At 37.1% G+C, this 13,290-nt stretch overlaps 1 protein-coding gene across 1 annotated transcript in view; it reads left to right on the top strand.

Moving 5' to 3' along the window:
- Positions 1-11,780: 11,780 nt before the first annotated feature.
- Positions 11,781-13,290, top strand: part of LOC107487660 (formin-like protein 6) — a gene marked incomplete in the record, with an annotated part of 4,510 nt that continues 3,000 nt past the window's right edge. Inside the window, 2 exon segments of the mRNA XM_016108345.3 lie at positions 11,781-12,577; positions 12,579-13,290. Of these exon segments, the coding sequence (XP_015963831.2) occupies positions 12,042-12,577; positions 12,579-13,290 (1,248 nt within the window).

Below are 13,290 nucleotides of genomic sequence, written 5' to 3'. Positions count from 1 at the left end.
AAGGTTGCAGGTTTTTCTACAAGAGTTCGGAGCACAAATAGGAAGGGAAACGAGATTAAGAATCAATTGATTACATGTAGCAGAGAGGGAAAATGGAAATCTAAAATATCTTCGACCGAGAAGACTAATCCGACAGCCGGTTTAAACTGTCCTGCAAGAATTTATATACACACATTGAAGGATGTCGGTGCTTGGATCATTTCAAAGGTTGTGCTAGATCATTCACACCCCTGCTGTCCAAGTAAAGCAGAGATGCTCAAACAGCATAGGGAACTAAGCATGTCCATTCGTCGTACAATAGAGAATAACAAGGAGGCCGGTATCAGACCAAGTAAAACCTACCAATCATTTGTTGCGGCTGCCGGTGGTCACCGCGAGTTAAATTTTATCGAAAAGGACGTGAGAAATTACATTAGCAGGGAAGTGCTGAATGTTTCCGAACAAGAAGATGCAAAGGAATTCGGAAAATATTTGTTAAGAATGAAAGAGAAGAATCAGAATTTCTTTTTTGAGCTTGAACTCGAGGAGGATCAATCGATTAAGCTGGCTTTTTGGGCCGATGCAAGAAGTAGATCTGCCTTTGAATATTTCGGAGACGTCATTTCATTTGACACCACCTACAATACAAACAGGTAACAAACTGCCCCTGTTTATGATGCTAAATTAATGTATTTTTATGAATCCGCAGCAGAGATGTATATTGGCTGTTTTTTGGGTGTATACGAAGCATGTGCTTGAGTGTACCTAATGATTTTGCATTCTGCACTATAGTAATTTGTTTTCAGGTATAATTTGGTCTGTGGTTCTTTTGTCGAGGTGAATCACCACGGTCAGTCAACACTTCTCGGATGCTCTTTGATGAAAAATGAAGAAATTGAATCATTCAAATGGTTATTTCAATGTTGGCTTCGTTGTATGGGAAGAAACACTCCGAAAGGGTTTCTCACCGATCAATGCGCATCAATGAAAAAGGCTTTAGAGGCCTGTATGCCAACAACAATTCACCGTTGGTGTATTTGGCACATCATGAAGAAGATTCCAAGCAAATTAAACGGGTACAAGGGACATGCAGATATTGAACGAGAAATGAGCCAAATTGTTTTTAACTCTCATAGCAAAGACTCATTCGATAGGAATTGGAATGATTTTCTGCTGAATTTTGGTCTTCTGGACAACAAGTGGCTTTCAGATAATGTTTGTTTAAAATCTGCAGCAGAGGTGTAACTTGCATGTTTTTTCGGGTGTATTTATACTCTGTGTTTGGGTGTATTCTGCAGATTTGTATGAAGACCGTCATATATGGGTTCCTATCTATCTGGATCACCACTTCTGGGCAGGGATGAGAAGCACACAAAGGAGCGAGAGCATGCATTCAGTTTTTAACAAGTTTATCACCCGGAACAGCTCGCTTATTCAGTTCGTCAAACAATATGATAATTGCCTCGGAAGCAGGGAGCTAGCAGAGAGAGAATCAGATGCTGCAGATTTTCATAAGGTCATACCATGTGCAACCAAATCATCCATTGAAGCTCAATTTCAAGATGTGTACACTCATCAAAAGTTTAGGGAAGTCCAAGCGCAATTCAGAGGAAAGGCGAATTGCATCACCAGATTAACGAATTTCGCTCTAGGCTATTCAGTATACGAAGTCGGAGAACAAGTTTTCAGCTCAATATTCAACAAGTTTGTGGTTACTTATGACTCAGTTGCAGCCGAGGTAAAATGCCAATGCTTATTATTCGAGTCGAGAGGGATACTGTGTCGTCACGCACTAAGCGTGTTAAGCTTTGAACAAGTAAGCCAAGTGTCACCTAGATATATACTGAAACGATGGAGCAAGAAGGTAAAGAGGTGACACACACACATCAAGAGCAGCCACGACGAGCCACTGATGGAGCCAAGAAGCAAGAGGTTTGACCAATTGGTTTTTCATTCGCAAAATATTTGTGAATTTGCATCCGAATCGAAGGAGCTGACTGCATTTCTGCACCGTGCGTACGATAACGTCATGGCTGAGATGGAATCATTAAAAGCCAAAAGGAAGGGGACATCTTCTTTATCCCACGAAGACGCCAACTTGGAATCCGTTAACGAGCTTCAAAGCCCGCCAAGGATCCGAACAAGAGGACGTCCGAAAAATAGGCTAGGTTCAAAGTTGGACAAACAGATTGCAAATGCCACAAAGAAGAAGAAAACAAAAGTTTTAAGCGAGGTAAAAGTAATGTTCTTTAAATTTGTGGTGATTGAGTTTATTTTTCTCGTTAATAGTTTAGCTAATATGTGAGTGTTATATTCAGATAAACCTGTTTGATGCTGAATCAGTGGTACATTCAAATAACATCCAATATCAAGGACATGTTATGAATTATCAGTTTACAGTACCAGTAGCAGTGGATAACTGCTTGGGTGTATAGTTTTACAGAATATGGGTGTAAAAGCACTGTTTCTCTTGGGTGTATTTTTGTGAATTCACATTTTACATTTTAAGTGTTTAGGGTTCAGGGTTTTAGTCTCAAAGCATCATGGGGGGATAGATTTCAGGGTGTATATTCAACTTTATTTGGGTTTAAAAAATCGCAGGTTATGGGTGTATATTTGATTTGATGTTTTTCTTCATATTTTGGTACCTGTAATTCATACATTTTGAATACAGCACATACAGTTTGGGTGTATGTTTTAAGCAATCTTGGGTGTATATTAAACCCCCCGTTGGGTGTAAAATTTATAATCTGTCTTTAGATCTGTCTTGATATTTTCCTTCATATTTAACCACCTGTAATACAGCTTTTGAATACAGCACAGACAGTTTAACAGCATATATAGTTTAACTATGGAAAAAAATTTTATTGAATAGAAGTTGTTTATAAATGGCAATTTTTTACAGCATTTGTTCAATTTACAAACTAGCTAGCAGTTGGATTACTCATTTTCTATATCAGTAGAATTTATCTGACAAAACAGACTCAATAATACGGAGGATGGCTTCGACAGTCTTATTGCATTACTCGCTCTAATTGCTTCATCTCTCTCTTTACTCATTTCACTGAATAGTATCCGCGAAGCATACTCCACTCTATAGTGGTCCACCTCGTCCTACAATTAAAAAGTATATTATGTTTAAACAGCAATATTAATTCAGTAAAGTAATACAGAGTTATATAGTTCTAAATACAGTTACCTGTTTCCAATTATCCCATTCATACTTCCCTTTTTATTGTTTTTCGGCTCAATTAACTCAAGCCACTTCATAACGTAGATAGCGCAGTTATATCTGAAAATGAAGAAAATAAATTACAAATCTCATTTAGGAAAATTTAATGTTCAGAGTCACAAATTTATACGTTGATTTTTGGCCTGATATTTTGACGTATGATGCTTTAATTTCCTTCTCCTTCTCGCCTTTCTTCAGAGGTTCCCCGCCAACATATGCTCTCATTCTTGAAATTACATATCTCTTAAATACCAAAACAAATCATTAATACACCCGAATGAAATACACCCAAATGAATGCAAAAAATTATTATTTAGAACATACTAAAGATATAAAATACACCCAAATGAATGTACAAGATACAACCAACTGAATAAACAACATACACCCAACTTGATCAACAAAATACACCCAAATGGTTCCACAAAATACACCCAAAGGAGAACACAGAGGCAACTTACAGTGAATTTATTAAGCTGCTTTCTCTCCTCGCTTGGAGCTTTCTTGTGTAGCGGGTCAAGTATATGAAATCTCCGCTTTCTTGTATCAATCACCCATAACCACCAATGGTCCACGTGGCAAACAGGTGCAAAAATCTGAAGGATTGCCATATTTTAATAGTGTGTTATTTTATTTGGGATATAAGTAAAGAACGGTACTAACAAATTTTACAAATGAAAACTTACATATGGATGCGAAGTTAATTTTTTTGCATCTATGAAGGAAATAAAACTTGGGTAGTCTTCCACCCTGAATTCTTTATTGGTTTTAGGTGATATGAATTCCCCGTTTGGGTGCTTCGAAATGGCCATGTTCTGCAATAATTGTGAGACAACAAATATAATACTGAAAATACACCCAAGTGAATACTATAAATACACCCAAATGAATACACAATTTACACCCAAGTGAACTTAAAAAATACACCCAAATGAATAGAGAAAATACACCGAAAATGCGTAGAAGTAACACTTACCACAATATCGGGGGGGAGACAGTATACTTGTTCTTGAAACCTTTTATCATTTGTCTGGTTGAGAATGAGGCACATGGCAGATACAATCTAGAAATATATGCCGAAATCAATTTATATTAATAAACATTGCAGTAAATTTTGGTGTAAAAACATTAGTGTTATTCTAATATTACCTCAGCTTCTATATAAGTTGCTGGCTGGAGTGATGCAATGTGCATTTTTGTCAAAATGTATTTATCCTGGGCCATCAAAGTGCACATGTTCTCATACTCGTTAGTTCTGCCATCTGCGTATGTCGTCACTCGCGTCCCCCACATGTAGCACTTCTGTTTCATATCATCCGTATTCTGATTTATTCCCACAGGAGTTTCAAACCTCCCAGAACTTTCTCCCCCAGTCTCTCTTTGAATTTGTGGACTTTTACTCTCTCCTTTCGCCGCATTGGTTGCTATTTTTTGTACCAAATCGTCTAATTGTTCTATCAAATTTGCAGTTTCTGGAGATTTTGCCCTTTTTGTCTCCTGCGTTGACGCTCCCTCCTGGCTTGAATCAATCAAGCCAAGGCTGAATGATGGCACTGGATCTGTTTTAGGAATATAGGATGTTGTCCGTGCCATCATCATCAGGGCAGCAACATCTTCTACGGCTGGATAACTGCGTCATCATGTATAATGTATTATAAGAGTAAGAATATACGGATCATAAGCAAAGATTGATTTTAGTCTGATGAACTTACATTTTAGATGGAGCTGGGGGAAGTGTGGGTATGGTTTCTTGAAGTTGTTGGGGGGGTTCAGGAGTGTTGCACAGTTACACAAAATTAATCATGGCGTAAAAAAAACTACTCAGGAACAATATACACCCAAACTGTTACCAAATATACACCCAAACTCTAAACAAATATTCACCCAATACTATTTCTTACGTTTCTGTAGTTCCTTCAATTTGTAGCAGAGGGGTTGGTTCAAAATCTGACTCAGGTGTTTCTTGAAGTTCCGGCACAGTGGTTGTTTGGGACGCCGGCACAAAAACTTGAATCGGGACTCTAAACAAGAAGAAAAATGAAAGGTTAACAACGCCTTTGAAAATAATAAGGTTATAAGGTTGAAATATTCTTGAAAAACTCACATTGCAAGTGCTTCTGACGGTGTCTGTTCCCTCACAACCATCATATTCGAATCAGCCGGCTCACTGGCTGACTGTTGAACCAGACTCAACCTAAAATACACCCAAAGAAAGTCAAAAAATACACCCGAACAATTCAAAAAGAAGACAGGCTTTGTTTTTTGAGAACTTACATACTTGCAGTTTTTACTTTTTTTCCTGCCTTTTTTTTCTTGAATAAAATAATAAAGGGCTTTTTTTCTAAAAAAAAATATATACAGAATTAGAAGTAGAAGGTAATAGAAGAACAAAGTAACAGTTATTTGAAAGAGAAATTACATGCTCTCTGACGGCTGGTTTACACTACTCTGTTCTGTGCGTCCTTGAGAGGAAGGATCATCACTTCCCAAGTTCACAGCCGGTATTCTACACAGATTTCATGTTATTCAGACAAAATAAGAGACAAGTATAAAATACACCCAAATGAATGCACAAGATACAACCAACTGAATGTACAATATACACTCAACACAACAAACGAAATATATCAACTTAATAAACAACATACACCCAACTTGATCAACAAAATACATCCAAATGGTTCCACAAAATACACCCAAATCATGATAACAAGATTTTATTAAATAAAGCTTCTTACGTTTCAGAGGAGACATAGCAACCTTCTGTCGATCGCAGGTCAGCTTCATTCTCCCTGTGAAAGAAGAAACAATTATTAGCAAAGAAAACACACCAAAATCTGAAATAGACACCCCAGCAAGACATACCCCTCTGCAGCAGATTTATCAACGTTTTCCCTTAGCAATTCATCTAGTTCTTCACTTGATATTTCATATCTCTCACTACATTCATAAAAGAAGATGTTAACAAAAATAATTACGATGATAGATGGTAATATAGCTTACGAGGTACTGTACCCATCAAAGTATTGATCTTCTTCAGGAGATGAATCCTCTACAACAACTTTTTTCTTTTTTGATTGTGTTCTGGGTGGAAAAAAAAGTATGAATCAGAAATAAAAAATTAATTTTATCACAGAATATTTATCCAAAGAAGTGCTTACTTTTTTGGTGTTATTTTTGTCTTTTTCTTTTTCTTTTCCTTCTCCACCAGTATTGATTCTTCACTTCTATAAGTTAATAAGAGACACTTCAGTTAATACACGAAATCTTTATAATCAAGCCAAAAGAAAGGAGTAATAACTTCAGAACATTACTCATCACTTGATTCAGATTCAGATTCTGAATCAGAATCTAACTCCTCTTGACTCTTCTTTCTTTTTCTGGAGTCCAATCTGGAAGGCAAACAATCATTATTTAGAACATACTAAAGATATAAAATACACCCAAATGAATGCACAAGATACACCCAACTGAATGGACTATATACACCCAACGCAGTGAAAGAAACACACCCAACTTAATAAACTACATAGACCCAACTTGATCAACAAAATACACCCAAATGGTTCCACCAAATACACCAACTCCAAAAAGAAATTACACCCAAGTATGGTACTTATTTTTTTCCCTTTTTGCTGGGGTGTTTCCTTGGTGAATCCTCTTAGTCTTCTTGAGTCTCAGACTCAGAGGTAGAACTGTCATTGTCAGTAGTTGTTTCTGTCTCCGAAGGTGATGTTGAACTCGTCTTCCTTTTTTTTTGTTTTTTTTTTATTTCTTGTTTTTTTCCTTTTTTTCTATTTTTTTCATTTTTTCTCTTGTCTCCGCCATCTTTACAATCCCCTGAAACATTAGATATTTTAGTTAGCAGCAATCAGGTAAATAAAATACACCCAACATATTATGTTTACTTACCAAAATTTCCTCTGTTTCTGCACTCATTCTTTCCACCAACTTCTCCTTACTCCAGTTGGCAATCCAGGGTTTTGGTGGTCTTTCAGCCCTCTTCTTACCTTTATTTTTTGAAAGATGAAAGTAAATTATCATCAGGGCAAAGAGGCAGCCATCAATTGCCTTCTTCTTTTTTTCCTTGTAGTATGTGATGCCCTTGACGATGAAGGTCAAAACATACCCCGCGCAGTTTCGCTCCGTGATGCCGTCCATCTAAAAAATTGGGGCCAGGTGCACAAGCGAGATTTTGTTTATCGTCGTTGGCAAAAGGAACGCCATCTGTATATAGAGGATGAAAATTCTCTTGAACATTAGGTGTTCCTCTTCGTTACCAACGCCGATATCCATCATCTCATCGGTAAGACTTTTGAGGGTCTTACCCTGGAATCTTCTAAATATTATTTTGTCATCCTCAGAAAGTTTCTTATACTCGACTTTCTGAGGAAATAGATCTCCTACAGAAAGGAAAACAACAAAGTATCAAAGTCGGTTCAATTACACCCAAGCATAAACTTAAATACACCCAAGCATCAACTTAATATACACCTATAATTTTTAGCTAGTTACCTGTTGCATTGATGCCAAGCGCATGACCTATCTTTCTTGGTGTTATTTTGAAAGAACCATATCCTGTTTCCAATCTGTTCTCCCCAAGTTTAAAGTTGTTTGCCAGCTCCCTTAACAGTTGGTGATGCACCCTTAGTGGTGGGATGTGCATCAACCCACCGAATCCGAGATCCCTCACAATTGCCTTCTTCTCCTCAGTCATGTTTCTGAATTTATCACTTAGGAGATGTGTGGCACACTTAAGGTCTTTTATTTGGTTTCTTGCTGCCATTTTTTCTAAAATAAAAAATACACCCAAAGATATCAGTAAGATACACCCATATATATGAGTCAAATACACCCATTAATAACAGTAAGATACACCCATATATATAAGTCAGATACACCCAAAGATATCAGTAAGATACACCCATATATATGAGTCAGATACACCCATATATATGGGTCAGATACACCCATTGATAACAGTGAGATACACCCATAGATATGATTCAGATACATCCATATATATCAGTCAGGTATCACTCAAACATGCTTTAATATACAAGGTCAAGCAATATACATCCCCCAATCTACGGAATATACCCCCCAAAAATCAGTTACCAGAAGATCTAGAACAACAAGAATAAGAGTAAAACCTAGAACAACAACGTAGAAGAACAGTGTAACAAAGAAGCAAGAATAACAGTAAATCCTAGAACAACAGCGTAGAAGAAAAGTAAAACCTAGTTCGTAATCTGGAAAATATATAGGAATCGTAATGTAACGTACCTTGAGTATTGTTGCTTTGTTTTCTCTGGAGATTCTTTATGGAGAGTTTGATGGTGTGTTGATGGAGGTTTCGAAGGTTAGCGACGAGTTGTATATTTTGATTTTGGAATTTTGCTCGAAAATGGAAGGGTTGCGTTTTCTTCGAATTGCTTTGAGAAGTGGAAGAAGTGGAAGAGTCTGTCATTACTCGAACCGTATGTAACCGTTTGAATTGGAGCGCGTGAATGTTACGCTCCATTCAATCCCTCTTCATGCGCGTGTATTGTTTATGGGCTGGGCCAACTTGTAAAACTTGTAACTCGTTTTTGTTTGTATGTGTAGCAGGCCCAAAAATTTAATAAAGTTTAACATAAGACAACACCATCCAAAATTTCACACAATTTAACATAATATAATACAAAATTTAAATATTCAACATAATAATTTATTACTATGAGACAAAATATGTTATTAAAGTATGTTGTTAGATTATTAAATTAATAAAAATTAAATAAAAAATGAGTTGATGGTTAAATAATAATAAAAAATAATAAATTATGATCGTTCTTAACATTTTTCTTAAAAAAAATAACTCTTTAAAAATTTAATAACTAAAAAAAACATTTATTCACCCAAATATTTTAAAAATTATAATACAACAGCTGGTCACCCTTTCTGTTGGGACTTTGGCGTTGCATTGCACCGTAATACAAGATCCTTGTAGGGGTGATCCACCGCTAGCTAGCGTTGATGTGGCAACCCAACCAACGCCATGAGTTAATAATTCAATTGGATTTATTCCAAATCAAATATTCTCCATTCCACTTTATTTGATCTTGTACAGATGAATAACAACACTTTCTCATCAATTGGGTCCTCTCATATCGAATCGTGAAGCGTTACGTTATCGTAATACACTAGTACTAGTACACTTACCTATACAAATTAATGAAATTTTAACTAAACTACTTAAGGGTCGTTCTTAGTAACCAATCAAGCATAATTGCGATCTTTTCCTTTTTCCTTCTCTTGTCTAGCTTTTGCAGGACATATATGTACAATTTTTGTGACTTGATCGTTACATTCTCCAGTTTTTTTAAGGAAATTTCCGTTATATCCACTTTTGGTCAGTTACTTTCGTTGCTAAGCTTTGCATATTCATCTGAACTAATGATTATTTTGAAAGAAATGAGTTTACTACTGTCAAAAATAACTGTTGGAAACCAATCTCATTATAAACAAACAGTCTGCATTGAATGGTTGATTATTGGATTTTTTTAATATAAATTATGAAAAATATTTTTCTAAAACATATTTATTTTGCCTACGGCAAACTCTATAATTTTTATAGAGTTTACAGGAGTACACTGAACTTGCTAGTTTTTATAGAGTTCGTCGTGAGGTGTTTCGAACTTATTCAAATATAAAAAAAAATGTACATTTCAATAATTAGCTCAGAAATAAATTTTAAGAATATTTTTCATAATTTATATTAAAAAAAATCCGTTGATTATTCTATATCTTTATAAAAGGTCATTTGCGTTGTCATTACTCCATTTACGTTGCGCTTTCAAACGTTTTTCTACTACTGTTGGACATGACATCACCTACATATATATTAACGTAACGTTAACAGTAATTAATTAACCATATAGTGTTTAAATGAATTAAAAGGATAAAAACGGAAATTCACTGCGTAATAATGCATTGCTTTTGTTTTGTTTTAATTATTGGAATGCAGAAGCGGGGTACAAGTGGCAAAATGCATAGTTTAGAAGAAAGGCATAACTTTAATGATGGTATATTGGATTTGTGGGCTAATAAGAATGCGTGAGGCTTGTTTGCTTAGTGGAGGAGTCGAAATAGAAACAAAAGGGGAAAAGGGGAAAAAAAAAAGCAATAAAGCAAAATTAGCCTTGGGCGTGTGCCATGTTCCCCGCATAGAGCAAGCTAGAATAGGATCAGGGTCGTCGGTGAACCAATCTTGGCTTAGTGAGTTCCCATGAAACAAAGCACAAAGCAATCAGAAGAAGACGTTGTGACCCCATGCATCGACTTTTTTCTGAAATTACACTATTGACCCTACATGCCCTTTTACGTCTCCACGATATGTCTTATAATTATGATGAGGTGTCAGCCACACAATAATAATAATACGCATTATGATGAGCATTGAGTGATGATAGTAATTAATTAGTAATAGTATTTAGTAATAGCTTAGAGAATTCATAATAAAGTTAACAGCTAATCTAGCTCGTCCTTCACTCTGTCGGTAGTATGGGACAAGCATACCATTTTACTAATTTTTTTTTTTATTTTTCTTTTGATTGTGTGTGACATTGTTTTATCATTGTAAATCTGTAATTCACTAATGTTGGTTATTACATACATACTTTATTTTCACGTATCATATCATTTTGAAATATCAAATCATTTTACTCAAAGTATATATTATATATATATAATATTTGGAAATCTAAAGGATGAAATTCCATGAATTCAAAATTAATTGAATTTCCTATTTCTAAATGATAAATTATTAGTTGCTCATAGAGTGCTATGTGTAATAAATAGGGTCAATAATTTTGAAAATTGTTTATATATTTTAATTTTTCAAAACTTATAACTATGTATTTTGGTAAAGGAAAATAAAAAGTAGTGCTTCCAATAAGCAAAAGTAACAAAAATATATTTGGTAAAAATATTATTAAAATATAAAATAAATATAATATATATAAGGATAAATTAATATATTTATTAAGATATAAAATTATATAAAATTTTATAAATATAACTTTGGAAAACATTTTCACGACCTACTTATAAAAATAATTTCCATCTTCTAAAAATTAAAAGTATAACGCATAAAAGTTTAAAATAAAACATATATAATCACATAAATTTTCAATTTACTAAACACAATATTAATTTCCACTTCTAAAAAATTACAAACAATTACATTACTTAGCTTGGAATATGAGCAGGGTGGCCAAGGAATGGACAGAGACAAAGAGTCGTCAGAGAGAATATAGCATAAGAGCATCAAATATGGAATCTGTTCCTTGCCCTTCTTGCTTAACAAACGCACCAAGGAAAGCAAGCAAGCTATCAACAACTACAAAGGACATGAACATGAAGGTACTTAATTTTTTTAATATTACCACTCCCCAACCATCATGGTCCTAATGTATTTGCAACTATCTCTCTCCATGAAAACGAAACACACAACTCCAACAAACACTGCCACGTTTCATTCTGCCTAATACAAATAGAGAAAATAGTCTATCTCCCCCTACATACCCTTTATTTATTACACGGTAAATGAAGCGCTTACAGCCAAGAAAAAATGTACATTTGACTATCCCGTAACATAATTTATTAAAAAGTGCGGCTCCTGCTGACGCAAGCTGTTGGAGCATCTAGATCTTAGACAGCTAAAAGAAGTTTCCTCTCTTACTCACTCTCTCTCTCTCCAAGTGAGGAGAGCAATTTGCGGAAACCAAAACCCAGACATGAATTGGGGGAAACAAAACTTAACAACCACCAAAAGCCACGCGAATTCAGCATGAAATTCAATTTCAAACTACATCACTCTCTCTTCTTAATTATCATAATCTCACTTTTGTCCATATTATCCCTCGCTAAACCCCTCAATGAATCTCACATTACAAGAAGAATCCTCCACCAACCACTTTTCCCCGCCGCTTCAGCGCCACCACCCGCGCCTGCTCAATTGCCACCGCCGGTGGACACTCCACCTACTCCGGACACCAGCATTCCATTCTTCCATGAGTATCCGGCTGGACCACCACCGGATCAGACGCAATCAGCGCCATCAACATCTTCCAACACCACCATCGCCAACCCGACGGCCACGCAGCCGACCAAGGGGACAAAGAAGGTGGCAATTGCCATCTCCGTCGGAATTGTGACGCTTGGGATGCTCTCGGCGCTGGCGTTCTTCGTGTACAAGCACAGGGCCAAGCACCATGTGGAGACACAGAAGCTCGTCGGTGGAAACTCGCAGAGGAACTTGGATGATTCGAGAGCGCCACCGCCATCGAGCTTTCTCTACATTGGGACCGTGGAGCCCACGCGCACCTCGGTACCGTCCGAGCCCCGAGCTGCAGCCATTGCCGCCTCTCAGTAAGCCTCCCGACGGGAATTTCCCGCCGGCAGTGTCACCGTCTTCGTCGTCCGACGAAGAGAGCCACGACACGGTGTTTCACTCGCCGCAGAACTCGTCGGTTAGAGATGACGACGGGTACTATACGCCAGTTTCGCGACAGAGTTATCTGTCCAACGGTAACCCCGCGGCCGTGGCGCCGGCGGTGAGGAAGGAAGCCAATTCTTCGACGCCGACTCCGGTTCCGTTCTCGAAGAGGACTTCGCCAAAGTCGCGATTGTCTGGTCCGTCGCCGGATGTAAGACACGTCATCATACCGCCTATGAAGAAGGCTCCGCCGCCACCGGTAAAGGATGAGGAAGAGCATGTGGCTTTGGGACATTCTAGAAAGCCAAAGTTCTCAGCTCCTCCCCCAGCACCGAATTTGACGCATCTTCAGTCAACACTCACAAACACACCCCCGCACGTGATTGGGAACCCACTTAATCATCGGCCACCACCCCCACCACCACCACCTCCTCCTCCACCACCGCGCAAAACAGGGTCTCCGGGAGTAAGTGTTTCCTCATCTTCTGTATCGAGAAAGCAACAGTCTCGTTCTCCAACTGAAGGGAATCGCGAGGCTTCTATTTCTGGTGTTAGGGTGAGTAAAAGTTCAGAGCAAAATGGAAATGGAAACGGAGACGGT

The sequence above is a fragment of the Arachis duranensis genome, chromosome 5 (assembly GCF_000817695.3).
Source record: "Arachis duranensis cultivar V14167 chromosome 5, aradu.V14167.gnm2.J7QH, whole genome shotgun sequence".
In the NCBI taxonomy this organism is placed as follows: domain Eukaryota; kingdom Viridiplantae; phylum Streptophyta; class Magnoliopsida; order Fabales; family Fabaceae; genus Arachis; species Arachis duranensis.
Note: the sequence above shows the minus strand (reverse complement) of the source record. Positions and strands in the feature narration are given on the sequence as shown.